This window comes from Drosophila suzukii, chromosome 2L, assembly GCF_043229965.1.
Source record: "Drosophila suzukii chromosome 2L, CBGP_Dsuzu_IsoJpt1.0, whole genome shotgun sequence".
NCBI classification, from domain to species: domain Eukaryota; kingdom Metazoa; phylum Arthropoda; class Insecta; order Diptera; family Drosophilidae; genus Drosophila; species Drosophila suzukii.
The window spans coordinates 24,223,170-24,249,705 of NC_092080.1; the positions used below are offsets into that span (position 1 = coordinate 24,223,170).

Consider the following 26,536-nt stretch of genomic DNA (forward strand, 5'->3'; position numbering starts at 1 on the left):
AGGAGGTCAGGGCAGATGAAATAGGACGTAAAATCCAAGTTTATGCCCTTTATTGTGGGATTTCACCGACAGGAAGCTATTCCACAAAAGGGGCAAATTCGCAGAATAGTTGAAGTGCTGGAGGAGATCCACTAGAGAATACCAGTGGGAAGGAACATGCCGAGTGGAACTTCGATCTCTACATGGACATCCTGCCGGGCGCGTCCTCGCTAAGAAAGTAAGATCTGGCCAAAAGAATTTGGTTGCGTTGTACTAATAGAAGTATCTTTTTAGCAGAACCACCAGTAATACGATCTCCGACGACCTCTCCATTAGGACTCCGGACACCACCACCACCGGAGCTGGCAGCTTAAGCGGAGCTGGAGGACTCTCTGGCTTCTATAGGCGTGTAAGTTCCATAGCGTGTATATTCGTATCATTATCGCGTGGATGATCCAATTTTGGTCGTAGCACCATTGCACCACTACTTCTATATGTAAAAAGATATGATTATAACTCCATAACTAGACGTCACACAGGCCACATTGCGACATATACATTTAGTTTTTTAGACACGCGTGGGGTCTGGTATTTTTCGATGTGCGTCAAATAAGCGTCGATTAAGGAACGGTAAAATATAGAGTATAAGTCCTTTGAGTTTATTTTCTCGCTTATTAAACTTAAACAAAACATAAAAAAACATAAATGCTAAGAAAAAATGTACCAGAATGTTTAATTCAACAGCTTAAAGGACATTTCTTTAAGAACTTGTCACAAAAGTGTCATTATTAAAACTCCGATACTTTTTGAGAAAAAGGATTAACAGTGTGCTAACCTCCAATCCATCTTATACAAAAGAAATGATCAAATTTAATTTGGTCTGTCAAAGGGCATGTACCAAAAAGTCGAGTATGTAGCTAGATGTGGCGCTTAAAAACAACATTGTCCGGAACTATTTTTTTAAAAATCTCCAATAGTTTTCAAGAACATCGCCTTACAGCGGGTAAAGTTAGTGTGGACTGAAGGGCTAGTTAGAAAACCGCCAACTCTAAAATTGATCTTTCTCTTTGATTCGATAGCAGATTTGTGCAGTGTGGCGGCCCTAAGACTGCGCATACGCCAACGGCTACCAATTGGGCTCTGTTAGTTAACAGGAACGACAGAGGGCGCATTCAAAATAATAACAGCGCGATAGAACTATCGCACGTGTGGATGGATGTTCCCACGCTCCTCGCACGGTCACACTGCATCAGTCATCAAAGCGGGTGTGGATTGCTGTTGGTTTTGTGTTGTTTAAGTTTTTCGAATCTTTGAGTTCCCAAGTTAGTTTTATTTACCTTTCTGTTGATTAATACAATGCGTGTGGCCTGCTGAGCAGCTAGAGCAGATCGATTTTGATACCGAGGTGAGTGAAGGAGCGTTTTCGGTGCTGTTCCACTTGGCGACCCGCCCAATTTGTGTGTTGGGCTGTCTTCAAAACGCCTAAGCCAGTGTTATTGTGTTGTTGTTGGCACATGGGCGTTGACCGAAAATCGAGCCAGTGCTTGTAATATTGGCTTAAACTTTTACCTGTTTCTTTTGTACTCAAATACATCTTGATTACAGCTAGTGAGATCCTTGTTGGCACCTTTTTTCCTGCCTAAAGGAAATATGAAGCTGGTGTTTTAGCCACCTGCTGCCTAATTGCATTCCGGCGTCTTCTTTAGTTTTTTGTTTTTAGGCTCTCGAATTTCGCCAACAGTTGCTCCTTTGACCGCCCAAATGTCCTCCCCGCCGTTTCAATTGCACTTTTGCCCTCTCAACTTATTTTGAATGGGTCTTCTCGGCTAATTAAAGCCCACTTTACTTACTGTGCTTGTGGTGGTGTGCCCTGTTACACAGAAAGAAATAAGTGAAAATTTGACATAGACAGACAATTGGAAGTTTTAAGTGATATGTAATATATTAAATAATAACCCAAAATATTATATATCGGAATAATTAATTATAAATTAGAAAATGAATTTTAAAAAATAATTACGTTGTTATTTTTACAAGCTAAGTTGTACAACTTGGTGTGATCAAACAATTTTTTAAAAATGTGAGTACTTTTGTGACTCTTTCTTTTTTCTGTGCAGGTGTGTGTGAAGGGTGGATTACAAGTCGCGTTGTTGAAATTATTACGAGTTCGGTATTTGTTTTCACTGCCGAGAGTAGAGACCCCTATAGGCCAGTAACTTCTGCTGCTTCAGTGCACAGAGTATCTCGCTATAGACACCTATGTATGTCTATGGTCAGGTAGCGGCCGTTTTATTTGCGTGTGCGTTCGGTTCCAGAGTGTTACCTTTCCCGTCCTTTCCGTTCCTCGCCGGTAAATGCATTTCAAATGCAGACACACTCCCTCCGTTCTGCAGTTTCATTTCACCTTCCTCGCTTTCTATGTTGCGGTAGAAGTCGGTGCCTTATTGTTCTCCTGGCTGAGTCCCTTTTGTATGGTTGCCACAAGGTTTTGACTTTTTACCTAACCTAAGGAGTTAATGCCATGGTAGGGAAGTTTTCGAGGTCCTTGCTCGAATGATGCATTCCCTGTCTCCCGGCTGATCGAGTGCTGATAAGGCGTAGTCCTTAAATTATGCGCATATTTTAATGTTGCAAACATTCCACCACCGCATTTTGCACTACATATTAGAATATTACGGAACATATAAAAGTAAATGTTATTATTATTTCGTCTTAATAATATACTTTTTTATTTTAAATAAAAAAAATATAAAAAATAATAGTTCTGCTTATAAATACTAATAGGAAGACATTAATAAAAAAAATTTAACCAATAATGAAAATGTATTTGGAATTGTTCGTGGTTAAATGATCATAACCATTTGACTGGATGGATGAACAATTTGTGATCAAAGTCGTTTTGTGAACCACTGATTTATAATCTCTTTCTAATCAGCAATAAATTACGGACGCATTAAAAACGCATTGGATGGGCATCTTGAATGCCTCAAATCCCTGCGTGGCACACATATTTCCGTCTAAGACTAATTGCGCGCCCACTTGAATGACATTTACTTTATGTTTGACATACTTTTTATAGTGCCGCATGCCCCTTCAGAAGATCTCTGTAAAGATACGTTCATTGCTCCTGCAAGATCGAGCATATAGTCTATTAATACCGATGTCGGCGCCCTCATTATCGACTTGTTCGCAGCACGCGGAAATCAACCAACCAACAACAATCCTCGAACATGAGATGCGGCCCATGATTTAGGCAGTAGGGTGTCTCAGAAATATACTATATGTACATAGGCTTTATAAACTTAATTTTTAAAGAAGTTTAGTTAGACAGTCAATATCGTCAAATTTATAAATTTTGACTTATTTCTGTTAGAATTCTGTACCAAGTATTAAACCTGTTACGTAACAAATTATTATGATATTATTTAGTAATTAAATTACAATTTTATAAAACTACAAAGAGGCTTAAAAAGTTCCCACTGGTGAAGAATCGTGTTTCGATTTGATATCCTTTAAAAATACATAGTCAAATAGCGTTTTTAATGGCCCCCAAATATTGAAACACCCTACTAGACAGGCATCACCAACAACCAGAACACCCAAATCATAGCTCCCTATTTATAGTATATAGGAGATGCAGTTATACTCAGCATTCAAATTCATTCACTTTTGACTTCTCCTCAGGAAAGATGTGGCACTTGCTGCGCGCCCTGCTCGTGGTAGCCGCCGTTTTGGATGCACTGCAGCCGGCGGTCGGTCAGAGCGACACCTACTACAACCCCAACCAGAATCAGCAAAATCCCCAGCAACCGCTCCTGCCAAACCAGCAGTGGGGCAACAATCCCCAGACGAATCAATATGGCAACACTAATCTAAATAATGGACAAACGAATCCCAACGATCGCCCGCCCTATAGAACCGATTCCGGAAGCTTCAACGATCTTGCCGGGCAAGATGAGTACGGAAAACGAGTGGGAGGAGGCTATATGGAAAACGAAGAACCGAGTTTGACTCGTGGAAAGTCCTCCTATAATATCAAGGCCACTTTTCTAGAGTCGCTACACTCGAGGGAGCCCACCTACTTCATTGTGGCCTCTCGAATGGTCAGACCTGGTCTCATCTACCAAGTGTCCGTGTCCATTCTTCAAGCGCAATACCCGATAACTGTCCATGCCAGCATAGCCTGCGATGGTGTCCAAATCAGCGGCGACTCCAAGGATGTAAAGGAGGGCGTGCCTGAGACATTGCTCATGAGAATCCCACCCACCAGTGTGACTGGAAACTATAAGTTGAGAGTAGAGGGTTTCTACCAAAATGTGTTTGGTGGCCTGGCCTTCCTCAACGAAACTAGGCTAGACTTCTCGCAGCGTTCCATGACGATCTTTGTGCAGACCGACAAGCCTCTTTACATGCAAGGCGAGACTGTGAGATTCAGGACCATTCCCATCACTACCGAACTCAAGGGATTTGACAATCCTGTAGATGTGTACATGTTGGATCCAAATAGACATATTTTAAAGCGTTGGCTTTCGCGGTAAGTACAACCTACAGCTTACGAAGAATACTAGTTGGACAATTTTAAATCAATTTCTTAAATTAAATGTGAAACATATTTGTGACAATTGATTAAGCTTTAAAGGCAAAAGTTCAAATTTCTTAGAATTTTCCAATTTTCTATTCAAATGCATAATCCCCCATTTTTATATATTCAGTCAGTCCAACTTGGGTTCCGTTTCGCTGGAGTATAAGCTGTCTGATCAACCCACCTTTGGCGAATGGACCATCCGGGTGATTGCCCAGGGTCAGCAGGAGGAGAGTCACTTCACAGTGGAGGAATACTACCAGACCCGCTTCGAAGTAAATGTTACTATGCCGGCCTACTTCTTTACCACAGATCCGTTTATCTACGGAAGGGTGATGGCAAACTTCACAAGTGGTTTACCAGTAAGAGGTAATCTCACAATCAAGGCTACGATTCGGCCAATTGGGTATTTTAGCAACCAAGTTCTCAATGAGAAGTATCGACTGGGCCGATCACCTTTGGAGCAGACTAATCTGTACAACGAGCGATGGCGCTACAATAATCCTAACCAGAATCCACAAGTTCAGTACAGTGTGCCCGGGCAGTTGTCCCAGGATGGATCGGATCTTTCCCAAGACATCCTGTATAGGAATCAATATGTCGTGGAGCGACACTACCAATTTGATGAGGAGTGGCCTTTCTGGGTGAGAAAACCCGAATATCAGGATAGCTACGAGGCGTGGAGTGGAACATACCGGAAGACCCTGCCCTTCTTGCGATACTTTAACGGAACCTTTGACTTCAAGTGGCCTTTAAGGGAGCTAGAGCTCCTGGTGCCCAATCTGGCCAACTCAGAGGTGCTGATCACGGCCACTGTTGGTGAGAAGTTCTACGATGAGATCATCAGTGGTTACTCCGTTGCCAGAGTGTATAACTCCAGTTTAAAAGTGGTTTTCCTAGGCGAGTCCCCTCAGGTTTTTAAGCCCGCCATGCCATTTACCACTTATCTGGCCGTAGAGTACCATGATGGTTCCCCAATTGATCCGAATTTATTGCGCCAAGGTTTGATGGAGGTCTCAGGCTTTGTGGAGAGCCGCAGCGGCGGAAGGAGGGATTGGCCAGCGCAGCGGTTGCCAATGTCTCAGCAAAGCGACGGCATCTGGGAGGTAAAGATTGATATTAGGAATGATCTGAACCTGGACGACCGTCCTCAAGCAAGGGATTTCTTGAACGGCATACAAAACATGCGGTTGCAGGCGAACTTTGTGGATCCGCGAGGCGAACGCATTCAAACTGAGCTTCTTCTGGTGACCCATTATTCTCCCAGAAATCAGCACATTAAGGTAACAACCAGCACAGAAAAACCAGTAGTTGGGGAGTACATAATCTTCCACATTCGCACGAATTTTTACCTGGAGGAGTTCAACTACCTTATTATGTCGAAGGGTGTTATTCTTGTGAATGACCGAGAGACCATCACAGAGGGTATCAAAACTATAGCTGTGGTTCTTAGTTCTGAAATGGCTCCTGTAGCCACCATGGTGGTGTGGAAGATTAACCAGCAGGGTCAGGTTGTGGCAGATTCCCTCACGTTCCCCGTAAACGGCATCTCCCGGAATAACTTCACCGTGTACATCAACAATCGCAAGGCGAGAACTGGAGAAAAGGTTGAGGTGGCTATCTTTGGAGAACCTGGATCCTATGTGGGACTCTCTGGCATCGACAGTGCCTTCTACACGATGCAGGCGGGTAATGAACTCACATACGCTAAGATCATTACCAAGATGTCCAACTTCGACGAGCAGACCAACGGAACCTATAAGCACATTTGGTACTCCCACGAGGGCAATCCCGATGAGTTGGTTTACTTCCCCGCATCATCCTTTGGTGTTGATGCGAATCGCACATTTGAGTACAGTGGATTGATCGTTTTTACGGATGGCTATGTGCCTAGGAGGCAGGACACCTGCAATCGCACTTTAGGCTTCGGAGAATGCTTGAGTGGACGTTGCTATCGCCTCGAGAAGCAGTGCGATGGATTGTTTGATTGTGATGATGGAACAGATGAGATCAATTGCCATGTGAGAAATGACACAGAACTGTTAAGTTACAGAAAGTACAGATTCAATCGCGTACTACGCCATTATGAGAACGTGTGGCTCTGGAAGGATGTGAACATTGGACCACATGGTCGATACATCTTTAATGTGGAGGTTCCCGATCGTCCCGCCTACTGGATGGTAAGTGCTTTCAGCGTGAGTCCGTCCAAGGGCTTTGGAATGATTAACAAGGCTTTGGAGTACGTTGGAGTTCAACCCTTCTTCATTAACGTGGAAATGCCCGAGGCTTGTCGACAGGGCGAACAGGTTGGCATCCGTGTCACAGTGTTCAACTACATGACTACTCCTATCGAGGCCATTGTGGTGCTGCACGGAAGTCCAGACTACAAGTTCGTGCACGTGGAGGAGGATGGCATTGTAAGGTCGTATAATCCTAGAACCAGCTTTGGTGAGCACCAGTTCTTTATCTACTTGGAGGCCCAAGGCACTACTGTGGTTTATGTACCAGTAGTGCCGCAGCGTCTGGGCAATGTGGATGTAACACTGCACGTGGCAACTTTGCTAGGCACAGATACTATTACCAGAACATTGCATGTCGAGTCAGACGGCCTGCCACAGTATCGTCATCAATCCGTGCTCCTGGATCTCTCCAACCGCGCCTACGTCTTGGAGTATATGCATGTAAATGTAACCCAGACGCCAGAGATTCCATATCAAGTTGACCGTTACTTTGTGTACGGCTCAAACAAGGCTAGGATATCCGTAGTGGGCGATGTGGTCGGTCCTATTTTCCCCACCATGCCCGTCAATGCCAGCTCCCTGCTTTATTTACCCATGGAATCGGGCGAGCAAAATGCCTTCAGTTTCGCAGCCAATCTCTACACAATTATGTACATGCGATTGATTAATCAGCGCAACAAAACGCTGGAGAAGAATGCCTTCTACCACATGAACATTGGTTATCAGCGGCAGTTGAGTTTTATGCGGCCAGATGGCAGTTTCTCCCTATTCCGCTCCGATTGGAACAACTCAGATTCGTCCGTTTGGTTAACCAGCTACTGCCTAAGAGTGTTCCAAGAGGCCAGCTTCTACGAGTGGGAGAACTTCATTTGGATCGATGCCACCATTATTGAGAAGAACATGCGTTGGCTTCTCCAGCACCAGACGCCACAGGGATCGTTCTACGAGGTTACTTGGCTGCCGGACAGGAAAATGAATCGCACCAACTTTGACAAAAACATCACGCTTACCTCCCATGTCCTGATTACTTTGGCCACCGTGAAAGATATCTCTGGCGTTCTGGGATCTCGAGTTGCATTGGCCACCCAGCGAGCTGTGGCTTACATAGAGAGGAATATGGACTTCCTGAAACACCAAGCACAGCCATTTGATGTAGCCATTACAGCCTACGCACTTCAACTTTGCAACTCCCCGATTGCCGAAGAAGTATTCTCCATTTTGCGTCGCCAGGCCAGGACTATCGGCGATTTTATGTACTGGGGTAATCAAGAAATTCCGCAACCCCCGCGAAAACTTGAGAACCAAAAGTGGTTCTCCCTGCCCCGGCTGCCGTACGAATATGATTCCCTGAACATAGAAACCACCGCCTACGCCCTATTGGTTTATGTGGCACGTCGTGAGTTCTTTGTGGATCCCATTGTAAGATGGCTTAACTCGCAGCGCTTAAACGACGGCGGATGGGCCTCCACTCAGGATACCAGTGCAGCACTTAAGGCTCTTGTGGAGTACACGGTACGCTCGAGGCTGCGTGAGGTGTCCTCGCTGACCGTGGAGATCGAGGCCTCGTCGCAGGGCGGCAAAACGCAAACCCTTTTCATCGATGACACGAATTTGGCGAAACTGCAGAGTATCGAGGTGAGGGACATTGATTGTAGAACTAGTTCATATAAATATTATTTAACAATCAAAACTTTCAGTATCCAATACTTAACTGTTAATTCGTCCTATTAATGTTTTATCCCCTATCTTTTTCAGATTCCAGACGCCTGGGGAACCATCAAAGTCCAAGCCAAGGGTGCTGGTTATGCCATCTTGCAAATGCACGTGCAGTACAATGTCGACATTGAGAAGTTCCAGACCAAACCACCGGTGCCAGCCTTTGGGCTTCACACTAAGGCAATCTTCCACGGCAGAAATCAGTCGCACATCTCCTACGTTACTTGTCAAAAGTGAGTCCTAAAAAGCGTTAAAAATATAAGATCAGTTTAAAAAGTGTGTATATCTTAGGTGGATTAACCAAAACGAGTCTGAGCGCTCGGGCATGGCTGTTTTGGACGTGGCCATACCAACTGGCTACTGGATACAACAGCAAAAACTGGACAGTTATGTGCTTAGCAATCGCGTTAGGAATTTGAGAAGGGCTCGATATCTGGAACGCAAGGTTGTCTTCTACTTCGACTATGTAAGAGCAATTGAAAATGTCAGGGAAAATCAAAAGCTTATTTTTAATTTCGACTCTTTCAATAGCTCGATCGTGAGGATATCTGTGTGAACTTTACCATAGAACGCTGGTATCCAGTGGCCAATATGTCTCGTTATCTGCCGGTGCGCGTTTACGACTACTATGCACCCGGTAAGTGGAATCTTTTAAAAATAAGCAAAGCAAACTCATTTAATAACTGTCAACGAAAATAAATTTGTTCAATTACAGAACGCTTCAACGAATCGATATTCGATGCCCTGCCCACTTATTTGCTAAATATTTGCGAGGTGTGCGGCAGCTCTCAGTGTCCTTACTGCTCCATCTACAACATGGGCTGGCGTGCCTCCATGTCCATGTCCCTGCTCTTCTTCAGCGTATTCGTCTACCTGCTGCGGAGTCGCACGCACCTGGTCTTAAACATGATGCAACTGCTCACATAGGGAAGAATGAAAGAAATCCACAAAGTCACCCTCGAAACACTTTGCTAAGATTTTTAGTGTTATTGTTCATTTATGTGTTTACTTTTTAGTTTTTTGTTTTGAGTTGTAGTCTTCTGTTTGCCAACGAAATTGCATTCCGTCCAAAAATGCTGGTTAACATTTTGGTTTAATTTTTAGTTTTTTTTCTCTGTAGTACTCCATGGACCCGCTGTAGAATTGAATGTACAAAACGGCAGTTAAGCATAAATTAATCTTTATTTTTATTGCTGAACAAAGAATCTTCTGCTACACACCAAGCAGACTACATTTAGCCACCTAATGTATCTCGTAAGTCGTAACGAACCGTGCTATGCCTTATCATAGAGCGGGCTCCAAGTGCGGAATGAAAAATCAATCAATGTGTCTTTCACAAAATGCCTTTAATAGATTTTAGAAATCATTAGCAAATGTATCTTAACAAAAGATTGCATGCATATCAAATGAAAATTTATCTAATTTGTATTACCAAACACTTGAGTACTTTTAAACGAATCAAGCGAAATGCGTTAAAGAAACCGTCCAATTAATTTATGCAAATAATGAATCTGCATAGTTTGTAAGTTTGATACGTATATTACCCTCACAAGGACCACAAATAGATTCTAGATTGTATTAACAATTCTCACATGGCTATCCATGTACATGAAACTAAATAGGCGAGGAAGAAGGAAATATTTTCGTCTGTAAACAATTTGAAAAGTCGTTCCCTCCCTTTAAACGAACCAAGCGAAAAACGTTGAAGAAACCGTCCAATTAATTTATGCAACCAATGAATCTGCATAGCCTATAAGTTTTATACGTATATTCCCTCCACATCGACCATAATTAGATTTTAAATTATATTAACAAATCTCACATAGCCATGTACATGAAACTAAATAGGCGAGGAACATGGAAATATTTTCGTCTGTACACAATTTGAAAAGTCGTTCCCTTCCGTACCATAAGAATCGAATCTCTCTATAAAGTAACTTGTGTTTTCTTTTGTAATAAACAAACCTGAAAATAAATGAATATAATGCCTTACGGGTTGTATCTTCTTGGCTAACCAATACTTGAATTCGGAGGAAGTAATGGATTAGAAAAGCAGATTTTACTATATTTAAAATTCTTTTAAACCAAAAGAAATTAAAATGAGAAAGGAAGCTAGCTTCGGCTAGCCGAAGTTTCTGTACCCTAGCAGGTCGTTCCCATGGGAGCATTGTATATTCTATACAGAGCTTTCCGATTTTTAGAAAACTAAATAATGATTACACAAATGTTAAGATAATGTACCATTTCAATTTACTGGTATATGTTTTACATAATATAGCGGTTTTTGAATTATTTTGACATTAGTTTTCCGGTCTTTTCTTTGGGAGCTTTCACTGGTCGGCAGTCCACGTAGTGACGCAGCGCTCTAGGAGAGTGTGCGAAGACGACTACTATATATAGCCGCAGAATTGAAAATCCCTAATAAGATTCATGTTATGATATAGTAGTCCGATTTTTATTTATTTATTGTACTCTGTTGGCAAAAGTTTAAAACTTAAGGTACAGGGAGGAATCGGCCATAGTTGCTGAGACTTTCGGCCGGACTAAATTGTAATTACATGTTTACTTAATAACTAGAAATTTACATATGAATGGGAAGAGAAGGAGATTGACAATTTAAATGAGTTGAAGTAGGTTAGCTGTTTTGAGAAAGTTGAGGATTTGTTCAAGATTTTCATATGAAGGGTTAATTAAGAGATCAGATAGTTTTGTATTTGAGTTACTAGGTCTATGTGTTTGAAATGCGGTGCAGTCGTTAAGGATATGTGAGATCGAGATGGCGTCTGTGGTGCAGAATCGGCATTGGCTGTTTATTGGCTGGGAGAATCGGTAATCGTGTGTCAGTTTTGTGTGTCCTAGTCGAAGCCTGATGATTTTAGTAATTTCTTTCCTTGGCAAGCTGCAAAGTTGTGCGTTTTTGGCGTATTCGTTGATGCTTATCATCTCTGGGTTAATGGCTTGGTACCAAGGAGATGCTTTCTGTTGTAGGTTTGTATTATTTTTAAGTATATTCGTTTTTAACAGTTTGTTAATGTCCGTGCGGTTTAGATTTGGGATGGAAATAAGGGGTGATCTGTTGCTTCTTTCCTTCATTTCCTTTGATCCCAATGTGACAAGGGACCCATAGCAACATGATTTTTGGGGCGAGTTTTATGATTAGGTCTCGGATCGATGTAGTGTAAAATGACATGTTGTTACAATTAAGGACAGCTTCCAAGGTTGACAGGGAATCGGAGCAAACGCAGGTTTTACCTCTTTTCTTCTCGGCTATTCTAACAGCTTCCAGAATTGCGATTGCCTCTGCTGTGTATACAGAGGAGTAGATTGGTAGGACAGCTTGCTTGACAATTTCTTCTTCTGTGGTGACTGCTAGACCTATTATTTCTTTGTTTTTGGAGCCATCAGTATACAGGAAGGAAAATTTCTTCTTTAAAAGGTTGTCTTTGATGTCCAGGAACTTTTTTAGGTAAACATGTTTGTTGGTAGTAGATTTTTTTGCACAGCTTAATTGTATGTCTACTAAGCTTTCGTCCATAAGCCAGGGTGGTTTTATTGACTTGGTCTTCTGAGGAGCTTGGGTTGGGATATCAAGGTGTTGGCAGCTATTAATGCATTGGTTGATGGTAGAGTTTCTGTATTTTTTATTTTTGTTTTTGGAGATCCTATGTATGATTTGGTTGAGCGGGGTGTCTTTGGCCTGAAGGATAGTGTGGATTGATTTTGCTTTTAGGTATTCGGTTCTATTTTCTATTGATTGGATGTTTGCTTCAAGGTAGAGGTTATTTGTTGGCGTAGAGCAAAAGGCTCCCAATGATGTTCGCAGTGCGGAATTTAGTAGGGTTCTGATTGGTTTTATAGTAGATTTCTTTGACGTGCCGTATATAGAAAGGGCGTAATCTATCTTGGAAATGCATAGGCTTTTTACGATTTCGATTAAGGTATGTGGGTGGCTATTGTATTTTCCGCTGGATAAGCATTTTATTATGTTTAGGGACTTGTCTATTGATTTTTGTAGTTTCTTAATGTGGGGCTTAAATTTATATATAATGTATTCCTAATAATGACAGTTCCGTAACCGTTTTGATGGTCGTTTCTTGTGTTGATACCTGGCATGAGCAGGCTCTCTTCCTGCATATATGAATGTGCTTGCATTTTGAAACAGAGAGCGTTGCTCCTGATTTTTGGCACCAGGCGTTAATTTCGTTAAATAGAGTGTTCAAGTTGATCGACACATTTTTGTCTCGTTTTAAATTGATAAATATGTTAAAGTCATCGGCGTATGCTGTGTGGGAGAGGTTTTTGTGATTGTCTATAATATCGGAGAGGCTGTTGAATGCGATAAGAAAAAGTATAACCGAGAGTGGGGATCCTTGCGGTATGCCGTTGTGTAATGGTTGTACCGTTGACGTGGTATTGTTGGCTCTAACTCGGATTTTCCTATTAGACATAAAATGTGACTCGTAGGTGGTTATAATTGGACCACAGCCCCATGCCGAGAGTTGGTTAATGATTGTGTGTAGCCCTATTTTTTCAAAGGCTTTGGCAAAGTCTAGTGATATGATTGAGAGGTGTCTCTTTTCGTTGAGGGCTCTGTTGATAAGAGCGTCTGCGTAAAGCAGACAGTCCATAGCAGATTTCCCTTTTTTAAATCCGAGTCGGCTATTTAGTAGTTTGTTGGATGTTGCAAACCACCATAGCCGTTTCGATATTATTTTATATAGTGTTTTTGACAAGCAGGGGTTGAGGGAAATAGGTCTGTAGGATTCTGTTAAAGTTTTGTCCGTACCTGGTTTGTGTATTGGGATAATTATGCTAGATTTGTAGGTTTGAGGAATGTGTGACTTTAGGATGCTATTGAAGAAATTTATGATTCTCATTTTGACCGGGTTTGCGACGTGTTGGATCATTGGATAATTTATTTTGTCCTGTCCTGGTGTTTGACCTTTTAGGCTGTTCAGGGCGGTTGAGAATTCTAGAAAGTTTATATCTTGTTCCATAAATAGTGCTGTTCTGTGTGTGGTGTTTCCTTGGTTGAGTGTGAGTAATTTTTGTTTTTCTTCGATGAAGCTTGTGGAGCGAAGAGCCCAAAATTTTGCAAATGTGTCGGCAATTTGTTCCGGGCAAGTAAGCAGATTGTTACTATGGTTGTCTTTAATAGCATGGATATTTGTGGCTTTGTGGAGTCCGCAGAGCTTTCTTATTTTGTTCCAAATTGTTTCCGGCTTGGATTGCGGCGTTATTTTGGATGTGAGCTCAAAGAGGCTGTCTGCTTTTCTCGATCTTATTTCTCTTCTGTATTGGGCGTTCAGTTTTTTGTAGTTAATTAGATTACTTGTCGACATATCTCTATTGAAGGTCCTCCAGGCCTTGATTTTTTCCCTTTTTAAATTTTCCAGTTTTTTATTCCACCAGGGGACATTGTGGTGTGATCTTGGAGGTTTTGTATGCGGAATACTTTGGTATGCACTTTGAAGAATAATTATACCCGTTACTCGTAGAGTAAAAGGGTATACTAGATTCGTCGGAAAGTATGTAACAGGCAGAAGGAAGCGTTTCCGACCCCATAAAGTATATATATTCTTGATCAGGATCACTAGCCGAGTCGATCTAGCCATGTCCGTCTGTCCGTCTGTCTGTCCGTCCGGATGAACGCTGAGATCTCGGAAACTATGGGAGCTAGGCTATTGAGATTTGGCGTACAGATTCCTGAGCTTCTTACGCAGCGCAAGTTTGTTTCAGTAGACTGCCACGCCCACACTAACGCCCACAAACCGCCCAAAACTGTAACTCCTACAGTTTTGATGCTAGATAGAAAATTTTAACTGAAATGTATTGTTCTCATCAATACCTATCGATTGACCTAAAAAAAAGTTTGCCACGCCCACTTAAACGCCCACAAACCGCGAAAACCTGTGACGCCCACAATTTGCATGCTAGATAAAAAATTTTAACTGAAATGTATTGGTGTCGTCAATACCTATCGATTGATCCAAAAATAAATTTGCCACGCCCACTCTAACGCCCATAACGCTTAAATCTGTCTACCGCCGGTAGGTGGCGCATTTTAATCTCGCTTTGCTGCTTGCATATCTTCATTTCCCTTTGAGTAACGGGTATCTGATAGTCGAGGTACTCGACTATAGCGTTCTTCCTTGTTAGATTTGGCTTGGTGTTGGATTTGTATCAGAAGAGGAAATGGCTTTAAGTTTTGCTCTAGTCTTGACAGAGTTTTGATCGTTTTTCAGCAGTCTTTTCGTCTTTGAGATGTTTAGAGGTAGGATTTTGGCTTTTCTTTTTGTTGTGTGATCCTGATTGGCGTCTTGTATTTCGGAACCAGATGACATGGGTTCATCTGGGTCAAAATTGGACGTTTTGCGCTGCATAGGTGTTATTGTAGTTTTTGGTGGTTGCATTTGGTTAGATTGAGAGGAGGAAGCTTTGGCTGCTGAGGAGTACAGGGAGCCATCGTGGTGGCGGTTTTTGTAGATGGACCAGGCTGTCCTGTTGTCTACTTTATTTAAGGTCTTAATCGCTTGAACTTCCTTGTGTGACAAGAAAACTGGGCAGTTTCTGTCGCGGGCGTGGTGATCAGTGAGTGGTAGTTTTTTCTCCGTGCAGTTGGATTTGTTTGAGCATATTATACCTTGATCTGTGTTTTCATGAGCTGCAAGGCCACAGTTTGAGCAGATTGCTGAATTTTTGCAAAACTTTGCGGTATGTCCCATTCGCGAGCAGGTGATGCAGCGCATTGGAGGAGGAATGTATGGGCGGACCTGGACTCTTTCGTATCCAATGTATATATGTTCTGGGAGGTTGGTTAGTTTGAATGTTAGTTTAATTAGACCTGTTTCATTTCTTTCAGTTTTTTGTGTTATTTGGCCAGGGGTATATTTGTAAATTTTTTCAACTTCATCAACCTTTTGAGATCTAAGGTTCTCTAATATAATTTGCTCGTCAATTCCTCGTAGATCGTTTGAGTAAATAACTCCTTTAGTGCAATTAAGGCTTCGGTGTTCTGTTATTTTAATTGGGATAGTGATGTAGGGAGTATTTGAAGGTAGTTTTTGTTTTTTTACAACTTGTGACTTCTCCTTGGATTGAGTTGTCTATTGTTTTTTTGATGATGAATGGTGAGACTTCAGCTAGAGATTTGGAGTCGTCATCTGTCCTAGTCGCTATTAGGAATACTCCGTCTGGCGGGTGCCTTCTCCAGATGTCCGGAGGGTCGGGCATGATGAGGTCAACAAACTTTAAGGCTTCTTTAAAGCTGCCAAAATTGTTAGTTGCGTTGATCGGGAAGTAGATAAGCGGGGGCAATCTTTGCGTTTGTTTTGATTATGCGTTGGGATGCTGCGGTACTTTAATGATACGCGGAAGAACACGTCCGATGGCTTAGGCTGTCGAGAGTGCCTTACGGGTTGTATCTTCTTGGCTAACCAATACTTGAATTCGGACGAAGTAATGGATTACAAAAGCAGATTTTACTATATTTAAAAATCTTTTAAACCAAAAGAAATTAAAATGAGAAAGGAAGCTAGCTTCGGCAAGCCGAAGTTTCTGTACCCTAGCAGGTCGTTCCCATGGGAGCATTGTATATTCTATACAGAGCTTTCCGATTTTTAGAAAACTAAATAATGATTACACAAATGTTAAGATAATGTACCATTTCAATTTACTGGTATATGTTTTACATAATATAGCGGTTTTTGAATTATTTTGACATTAGTTTTCCGGTCTTTTCTTTGGGAGCTTTCACTGGTCGGCAGTCCACGTAGTGACGCAGCGCTCTAGGAGAGTGTGCGAAGACGACTACTATATATAGCCGCAGAATTGAAAATCCCTAATAAGATTCATGTTATGATATAGTAGTCCGATTTTTATTTATTTATTGTACTCTGTTGGCAAAAGTTTAAAACTTAAGGTACAGGGAGGAATCGGCCATAGTTGCTGAGACTTTCGGCCGGACTAAATTGTAATTACATGTTTACTTAATAACTAGAAATTTACATATGAATGGGAAGAGAAGGAGATTGACAATTTAAATGAGTTGAAGTAGGTTAGCTGTTTTGAGAAAGTTGAGGATTTGTTCAAGATTTTCATATGAAGGGTTAATTAAGAGATCAGATAGTTTTGTATTTGAGTTACTAGGTCTATGTGTTTGAAATGCGGTGCAGTCGTTAAGGATATGTGAGATCGAGATGGCGTCTGTGGTGCAGAATCGGCATTGGCTGTTTATTGGCTGGGAGAATCGGTAATCGTGTGTCAGTTTTGTGTGTCCTAGTCGAAGCCTGATGATTTTAGTAATTTCTTTCCTTGGCAAGCTGCAAAGTTGTGCGTTTTTGGCGTATTCGTTGATGCTTATCATCTCTGGGTTAATGGCTTGGTACCAAGGAGATGCTTTCTGTTGTAGGTTTGTATTATTTTTAAGTATATTCGTTTTTAACAGTTTGTTAATGTCCGTGCGGTTTAGATTTGGGATGGAAATAAGGGGTGATCTGTTGCTTCTTTCCTTCATTTCCTTTGATCCCAATGTGACAAGGGACCCATAGCAACATGATTTTTGGGGCGAGTTTTATGATTAGGTCTCGGATCGATGTAGTGTAAAATGACATGTTGTTACAATTAAGGACAGCTTCCAAGGTTGACAGGGAATCGGAGCAAACGCAGGTTTTACCTCTTTTCTTCTCGGCTATTCTAACAGCTTCCAGAATTGCGATTGCCTCTGCTGTGTATACAGAGGAGTAGATTGGTAGGACAGCTTGCTTGACAATTTCTTCTTCTGTGGTGACTGCTAGACCTATTATTTCTTTGTTTTTGGAGCCATCAGTATACAGGAAGGAAAATTTCTTCTTTAAAAGGTTGTCTTTGATGTCCAGGAACTTTTTTAGGTAAACATGTTTGTTGGTAGTAGATTTTTTTGCACAGCTTAATTGTATGTCTACTAAGCTTTCGTCCATAAGCCAGGGTGGTTTTATTGACTTGGTCTTCTGAGGAGCTTGGGTTGGGATATCAAGGTGTTGGCAGCTATTAATGCATTGGTTGATGGTAGAGTTTCTGTATTTTTTATTTTTGTTTTTGGAGATCCTATGTATGATTTGGTTGAGCGGGGTGTCTTTGGCCTGAAGGATAGTGTGGATTGATTTTGCTTTTAGGTATTCGGTTCTATTTTCTATTGATTGGATGTTTGCTTCAAGGTAGAGGTTATTTGTTGGCGTAGAGCAAAAGGCTCCCAATGATGTTCGCAGTGCGGAATTTAGTAGGGTTCTGATTGGTTTTATAGTAGATTTCTTTGACGTGCCGTATATAGAAAGGGCGTAATCTATCTTGGAAATGCATAGGCTTTTTACGATTTCGATTAAGGTATGTGGGTGGCTATTGTATTTTCCGCTGGATAAGCATTTTATTATGTTTAGGGACTTGTCTATTGATTTTTGTAGTTTCTTAATGTGGGGCTTAAATTTATATATAATGTATTCCTAATAATGACAGTTCCGTAACCGTTTTGATGGTCGTTTCTTGTGTTGATACCTGGCATGAGCAGGCTCTCTTCCTGCATATATGAATGTGCTTGCATTTTGAAACAGAGAGCGTTGCTCCTGATTTTTGGCACCAGGCGTTAATTTCGTTAAATAGAGTGTTCAAGTTGATCGACACATTTTTGTCTCGTTTTAAATTGATAAATATGTTAAAGTCATCGGCGTATGCTGTGTGGGAGAGGTTTTTGTGATTGTCTATAATATCGGAGAGGCTGTTGAATGCGATAAGAAAAAGTATAACCGAGAGTGGGGATCCTTGCGGTATGCCGTTGTGTAATGGTTGTACCGTTGACGTGGTATTGTTGGCTCTAACTCGGATTTTCCTATTAGACATAAAATGTGACTCGTAGGTGGTTATAATTGGACCACAGCCCCATGCCGAGAGTTGGTTAATGATTGTGTGTAGCCCTATTTTTTCAAAGGCTTTGGCAAAGTCTAGTGATATGATTGAGAGGTGTCTCTTTTCGTTGAGGGCTCTGTTGATAAGAGCGTCTGCGTAAAGCAGACAGTCCATAGCAGATTTCCCTTTTTTAAATCCGAGTCGGCTATTTAGTAGTTTGTTGGATGTTGCAAACCACCATAGCCGTTTCGATATTATTTTATATAGTGTTTTTGACAAGCAGGGGTTGAGGGAAATAGGTCTGTAGGATTCTGTTAAAGTTTTGTCCGTACCTGGTTTGTGTATTGGGATAATTATGCTAGATTTGTAGGTTTGAGGAATGTGTGACTTTAGGATGCTATTGAAGAAATTTATGATTCTCATTTTGACCGGGTTTGCGACGTGTTGGATCATTGGATAATTTATTTTGTCCTGTCCTGGTGTTTGACCTTTTAGGCTGTTCAGGGCGGTTGAGAATTCTAGAAAGTTTATATCTTGTTCCATAAATAGTGCTGTTCTGTGTGTGGTGTTTCCTTGGTTGAGTGTGAGTAATTTTTGTTTTTCTTCGATGAAGCTTGTGGAGCGAAGAGCCCAAAATTTTGCAAATGTGTCGGCAATTTGTTCCGGGCAAGTAAGCAGATTGTTACTATGGTTGTCTTTAATAGCATGGATATTTGTGGCTTTGTGGAGTCCGCAGAGCTTTCTTATTTTGTTCCAAATTGTTTCCGGCTTGGATTGTGGCGTTATTTTGGATGTGAGCTCAAAGAGGCTGTCTGCTTTTCTCGATCTTATTTCTCTTCTGTATTGGGCGTTCAGTTTTTTGTAGTTAATTAGATTACTTGTCGACATATCTCTATTGAAGGTCCTCCAGGCCTTGATTTTTTCCCTTTTTAAATTTTCCAGTTTTTTATTCCACCAGGGGACATTGTGGTGTGATCTTGGAGGTTTTGTATGCGGAATACTTTGGTATGCACTTTGAAGAATAATTATACCCGTTACTCGTAGAGTAAAAGGGTATACTAGATTCGTCGGAAAGTATGTAACAGGCAGAAGGAAGCGTTTCCGACCCCATAAAGTATATATATTCTTGATCAGGATCACTAGCCGAGTCGATCTAGCCATGTCCGTCTGTCCGTCTGTCTGTCCGTCCGGATGAACGCTGAGATCTCGGAAACTATGGGAGCTAGGCTATTGAGATTTGGCGTACAGATTCCTGAGCTTCTTACGCAGCGCAAGTTTGTTTCAGTAGACTGCCACGCCCACACTAACGCCCACAAACCGCCCAAAACTGTAACTCCTACAGTTTTGATGCTAGATACTGAAATGTATTGTTCTCATCAATACCTATCGATTGACCTAAAAAAAAGTTTGCCACGCCCACTTAAACGCCCACAAACCGCGAAAACCTGTGACGCCCACAATTTGCATGCTAGATAAAAAATTTTAACTGAAATGTATTGGTGTCGTCAATACCTATCGATTGATCCAAAAATAAATTTGCCACGCCCACTCTAACGCCCATAACGCTTAAATCTGTCTACCGCCGGTAGGTGGCGCATTTTAATCTCGCTTTGCTGCTTGCATATCTTCATTTCCCTTTGAGTAACGGGTATCTGATAGTCGAGGTACTCGACTATAGCGTTCTTCCTTGTTAGATTTGGCTTGGTGTTGGATTTGTATCAGAAGAGGAAATGGCTTTAAGTTTTGCTCTAGTCTTGACAGAGTTTTGATCGTTTTTCAGCAGTCTTTTCGTCTTTGAGATGTTTAGAGGTAGGATTTTGGCTTTTCTTTTTGTTGTGTGATCCTGATTGGCGTCTTGTATTTCGGAACCAGATGACATGGGTTCATCTGGGTCAAAATTGGACGTTTTGCGCTGCATAGGTGTTATTGTAGTTTTTGGTGGTTGCATTTGGTTAGATTGAGAGGAGGAAGCTTTGGCTGCTGAGGAGTACAGGGAGCCATCGTGGTGGCGGTTTTTGTAGATGGACCAGGCTGTCCTGTTGTCTACTTTATTTAAGGTCTTAATCGCTTGAACTTCCTTGTGTGACAAGAAAACTGGGCAGTTTCTGTCGCGGGCGTGGTGATCAGTGAGTGGTAGTTTTTTCTCCGTGCAGTTGGATTTGTTTGAGCATATTATACCTTGATCTGTGTTTTCATGAGCTGCAAGGCCACAGTTTGAGCAGATTGCTGAATTTTTGCAAAACTTTGCGGTATGTCCCATTCGCGAGCAGGTGATGCAGCGCATTGGAGGAGGAATGTATGGGCGGACCTGGACTCTTTCGTATCCAATGTATATATGTTCTGGGAGGTTGGTTAGTTTGAATGTTAGTTTAATTAGACCTGTTTCATTTCTTTCAGTTTTTTGTGTTATTTGGCCAGGGGTATATTTGTAAATTTTTTCAACTTCATCAACCTTTTGAGATCTAAGGTTCTCTAATATAATTTGCTCGTCAATTCCTCGTAGATCGTTTGAGTAAATAACTCCTTTAGTGCAATTAAGGCTTCGGTGTTCTGTTATTTTAATTGGGATAGTGATGTAGGGAGTATTTGAAGGTAGTTTTTGTTTAGAATTAGAAGTTTTCCGTCTTTGGTTTTTTTACAACTTGTGACTTCTCCTTGGATTGAGTTGTCTATTGTTTTTTTGATGATGAATGGTGAGACTTCAGCTAGAGATTTGGAGTCGTCATCTGTCCTAGTCGCTATTAGGAATACTCCGTCTGGCGGGTGCCTTCTCCAGATGTCCGGAGGGTCGGGCATGATGAGGTCAACAAACTTTAAGGCTTCTTTAAAGCTGCCAAAATTGTTAGTTGCGTTGATCGGGAAGTAGATAAGCGGGGGCAATCTTTGCGTTTGTTTTGATTATGCGTTGGGATGCTGCGGTACTTTAATGATACGCGGAAGAACACGTCCGATGGCTTAGGCTGTCGAGAGTGCCTTACGGGTTGTATCTTCTTGGCTAACCAATACTTGAATTCGGACGAAGTAATGGATTACAAAAGCAGATTTTACTATATTTAAAAATCTTTTAAACCAAAAGAAATTAAAATGAGAAAGGAAGCTAGCTTCGGCAAGCCGAAGTTTCTGTACCCTAGCAGGTCGTTCCCATGGGAGCATTGTATATTCTATACAGAGCTTTCCGATTTTTAGAAAACTAAATAATGATTACACAAATGTTAAGATAATGTACCATTTCAATTTACTGGTATATGTTTTACATAATATAGCGGTTTTTGAATTATTTTGACATTAGTTTTCCGGTCTTTTCTTTGGGAGCTTTCACTGGTCGGCAGTCCACGTAGTGACGCAGCGCTCTAGGAGAGTGTGCGAAGACGACTACTATATATAGCCGCAGAATTGAAAATCCCTAATAAGATTCATGTTATGATATAGTAGTCCGATTTTTATTTATTTATTGTACTCTGTTGGCAAAAGTTTAAAACTTAAGGTACAGGGAGGAATCGGCCATAGTTGCTGAGACTTTCGGCCGGACTAAATTGTAATTACATGTTTACTTAATAACTAGAAATTTACATATGAATGGGAAGAGAAGGAGATTGACAATTTAAATGAGTTGAAGTAGGTTAGCTGTTTTGAGAAAGTTGAGGATTTGTTCAAGATTTTCATATGAAGGGTTAATTAAGAGATCAGATAGTTTTGTATTTGAGTTACTAGGTCTATGTGTTTGAAATGCGGTGCAGTCGTTAAGGATATGTGAGATCGAGATGGCGTCTGTGGTGCAGAATCGGCATTGGCTGTTTATTGGCTGGGAGAATCGGTAATCGTGTGTCAGTTTTGTGTGTCCTAGTCGAAGCCTGATGATTTTAGTAATTTCTTTCCTTGGCAAGCTGCAAAGTTGTGCGTTTTTGGCGTATTCGTTGATGCTTATCATCTCTGGGTTAATGGCTTGGTACCAAGGAGATGCTTTCTGTTGTAGGTTTGTATTATTTTTAAGTATATTCGTTTTTAACAGTTTGTTAATGTCCGTGCGGTTTAGATTTGGGATGGAAATAAGGGGTGATCTGTTGCTTCTTTCCTTCATTTCCTTTGATCCCAATGTGACAAGGGACCCATAGCAACATGATTTTTGGGGCGAGTTTTATGATTAGGTCTCGGATCGATGTAGTGTAAAATGACATGTTGTTACAATTAAGGACAGCTTCCAAGGTTGACAGGGAATCGGAGCAAACGCAGGTTTTACCTCTTTTCTTCTCGGCTATTCTAACAGCTTCCAGAATTGCGATTGCCTCTGCTGTGTATACAGAGGAGTAGATTGGTAGGACAGCTTGCTTGACAATTTCTTCTTCTGTGGTGACTGCTAGACCTATTATTTCTTTGTTTTTGGAGCCATCAGTATACAGGAAGGAAAATTTCTTCTTTAAAAGGTTGTCTTTGATGTCCAGGAACTTTTTTAGGTAAACATGTTTGTTGGTAGTAGATTTTTTTGCACAGCTTAATTGTATGTCTACTAAGCTTTCGTCCATAAGCCAGGGTGGTTTTATTGACTTGGTCTTCTGAGGAGCTTGGGTTGGGATATCAAGGTGTTGGCAGCTATTAATGCATTGGTTGATGGTAGAGTTTCTGTATTTTTTATTTTTGTTTTTGGAGATCCTATGTATGATTTGGTTGAGCGGGGTGTCTTTGGCCTGAAGGATAGTGTGGATTGATTTTGCTTTTAGGTATTCGGTTCTATTTTCTATTGATTGGATGTTTGCTTCAAGGTAGAGGTTATTTGTTGGCGTAGAGCAAAAGGCTCCCAATGATGTTCGCAGTGCGGAATTTAGTAGGGTTCTGATTGGTTTTATAGTAGATTTCTTTGACGTGCCGTATATAGAAAGGGCGTAATCTATCTTGGAAATGCATAGGCTTTTTACGATTTCGATTAAGGTATGTGGGTGGCTATTGTATTTTCCGCTGGATAAGCATTTTATTATGTTTAGGGACTTGTCTATTGATTTTTGTAGTTTCTTAATGTGGGGCTTAAATTTATATATAATGTATTCCTAATAATGACAGTTCCGTAACCGTTTTGATGGTCGTTTCTTGTGTTGATACCTGGCATGAGCAGGCTCTCTTCCTGCATATATGAATGTGCTTGCATTTTGAAACAGAGAGCGTTGCTCCTGATTTTTGGCACCAGGCGTTAATTTCGTTAAATAGAGTGTTCAAGTTGATCGACACATTTTTGTCTCGTTTTAAATTGATAAATATGTTAAAGTCATCGGCGTATGCTGTGTGGGAGAGGTTTTTGTGATTGTCTATAATATCGGAGAGGCTGTTGAATGCGATAAGAAAAAGTATAACCGAGAGTGGGGATCCTTGCGGTATGCCGTTGTGTAATGGTTGTACCGTTGACGTGGTATTGTTGGCTCTAACTCGGATTTTCCTATTAGACATAAAATGTGACTCGTAGGTGGTTATAATTGGACCACAGCCCCATGCCGAGAGTTGGTTAATGATTGTGTGTAGCCCTATTTTTTCAAAGGCTTTGGCAAAGTCTAGTGATATGATTGAGAGGTGTCTCTTTTCGTTGAGGGCTCTGTTGATAAGAGCGTCTGCGTAAAGCAGACAGTCCATAGCAGATTTCCCTTTTTTAAATCCGAGTCGGCTATTTAGTAGTTTGTTGGATGTTGCAAACCACCATAGCCGTTTCGATATTATTTTATATAGTGTTTTTGACAAGCAGGGGTTGAGGGAAATAGGTCTGTAGGATTCTGTTAAAGTTTTGTCCGTACCTGGTTTGTGTATTGGGATAATTATGCTAGATTTGTAGGTTTGAGGAATGTGTGACTTTAGGATGCTATTGAAGAAATTTATGATTCTCATTTTGACCGGGTTTGCGACGTGTTGGATCATTGGATAATTTATTTTGTCCTGTCCTGGTGTTTGACCTTTTAGGCTGTTCAGGGCGGTTGAGAATTCTAGAAAGTTTATATCTTGTTCCATAAATAGTGCTGTTCTGTGTGTGGTGTTTCCTTGGTTGAGTGTGAGTAATTTTTGTTTTTCTTCGATGAAGCTTGTGGAGCGAAGAGCCCAAAATTTTGCAAATGTGTCGGCAATTTGTTCCGGGCAAGTAAGCAGATTGTTACTATGGTTGTCTTTAATAGCATGGATATTTGTGGCTTTGTGGAGTCCGCAGAGCTTTCTTATTTTGTTCCAAATTGTTTCCGGCTTGGATTGTGGCGTTATTTTGGATGTGAGCTCAAAGAGGCTGTCTGCTTTTCTCGATCTTATTTCTCTTCTGTATACCCGTTACTCGTAGAGTAAAAGGGTATACTAGATTCGTCGGAAAGTATGTAACAGGCAGAAGGAAGCGTTTCCGACCCCATAAAGTATATATATTCTTGATCAGGATCACTAGCCGAGTCGATCTAGCCATGTCCGTCTGTCCGTCTGTCTGTCCGTCCGGATGAACGCTGAGATCTCGGAAACTATGGGAGCTAGGCTATTGAGATTTGGCGTACAGATTCCTGAGCTTCTTACGCAGCGCAAGTTTGTTTCAGTAGACTGCCACGCCCACACTAACGCCCAGAAACCGCCCAAAACTGTAACTCCTACAGTTTTGATGCTAGATAGAAAATTTTAACTGAAATGTATTGTTCTCATCAATACCTATCGATTGACCTAAAAAAAAGTTTGCCACGCCCACTTAAACGCCCACAAACCGCGAAAACCTGTGACGCCCACAATTTGCATGCTAGATAAAAAATTTTAACTGAAATGTATTGGTGTCGTCAATACCTATCGATTGATCCAAAAATAAATTTGCCACGCCCACTCTAACGCCCATAACGCTTAAATCTGTCTACCGCCGGTAGGTGGCGCATTTTAATCTCGCTTTGCTGCTTGCATATCTTCATTTCCCTTTGAGTAACGGGTATCTGATAGTCGAGGTACTCGACTATAGCGTTCTTCCTTGTTAGATTTGGCTTGGTGTTGGATTTGTATCAGAAGAGGAAATGGCTTTAAGTTTTGCTCTAGTCTTGACAGAGTTTTGATCGTTTTTCAGCAGTCTTTTCGTCTTTGAGATGTTTAGAGGTAGGATTTTGGCTTTTCTTTTTGTTGTGTGATCCTGATTGGCGTCTTGTATTTCGGAACCAGATGACATGGGTTCATCTGGGTCAAAATTGGACGTTTTGCGCTGCATAGGTGTTATTGTAGTTTTTGGTGGTTGCATTTGGTTAGATTGAGAGGAGGAAGCTTTGGCTGCTGAGGAGTACAGGGAGCCATCGTGGTGGCGGTTTTTGTAGATGGACCAGGCTGTCCTGTTGTCTACTTTATTTAAGGTCTTAATCGCTTGAACTTCCTTGTGTGACAAGAAAACTGGGCAGTTTCTGTCGCGGGCGTGGTGATCAGTGAGTGGTAGTTTTTTCTCCGTGCAGTTGGATTTGTTTGAGCATATTATACCTTGATCTGTGTTTTCATGAGCTGCAAGGCCACAGTTTGAGCAGATTGCTGAATTTTTGCAAAACTTTGCGGTATGTCCCATTCGCGAGCAGGTGATGCAGCGCATTGGAGGAGGAATGTATGGGCGGACCTGGACTCTTTCGTATCCAATGTATATATGTTCTGGGAGGTTGGTTAGTTTGAATGTTAGTTTAATTAGACCTGTTTCATTTCTTTCAGTTTTTTGTGTTATTTGGCCAGGGGTATATTTGTAAATTTTTTCAACTTCATCAACCTTTTGAGATCTAAGGTTCTCTAATATAATTTGCTCGTCAATTCCTCGTAGATCGTTTGAGTAAATAACTCCTTTAGTGCAATTAAGGCTTCGGTGTTCTGTTATTTTAATTGGGATAGTGATGTAGGGAGTATTTGAAGGTAGTTTTTGTTTAGAATTAGAAGTTTTCCGTCTTTGGTTTTTTTACAACTTGTGACTTCTCCTTGGATTGAGTTGTCTATTGTTTTTTTGATGATGAATGGTGAGACTTCAGCTAGAGATTTGGAGTCGTCATCTGTCCTAGTCGCTATTAGGAATACTCCGTCTGGCGGGTGCCTTCTCCAGATGTCCGGAGGGTCGGGCATGATGAGGTCAACAAACTTTAAGGCTTCTTTAAAGCTGCCAAAATTGTTAGTTGCGTTGATCGGGAAGTAGATAAGCGGGGGC

General features: G+C 41.3%; 1 protein-coding gene across 2 annotated transcripts; it reads left to right on the forward strand.

The window, feature by feature from the left end:
- Positions 1-1,216: 1,216 nt before the first annotated feature.
- On the forward strand, positions 1,217-10,509 carry Mcr (macroglobulin complement-related). 2 transcript variants are annotated; one of them, XM_017077227.4, is made up of 7 exons: positions 1,217-1,384; positions 3,669-4,513; positions 4,692-8,436; positions 8,557-8,750; positions 8,809-8,983; positions 9,049-9,154; positions 9,233-10,509. In XM_017077227.4, the coding sequence occupies exons 2-7, from the start codon at positions 3,669-3,671 to the stop codon at positions 9,442-9,444; spliced, it is 5,277 nt and encodes a 1,758-aa protein (XP_016932716.1). In that variant the 5' UTR covers positions 1,217-1,384; the 3' UTR covers positions 9,445-10,509. The 2 variants fall into 2 exon arrangements, with proteins under 2 accessions (XP_016932716.1, XP_016932715.1); XM_017077226.4 differs by having other exon boundaries at positions 1,218-1,384; positions 3,664-4,513.
- Positions 10,510-26,536: the final 16,027 nt, after the last annotated feature.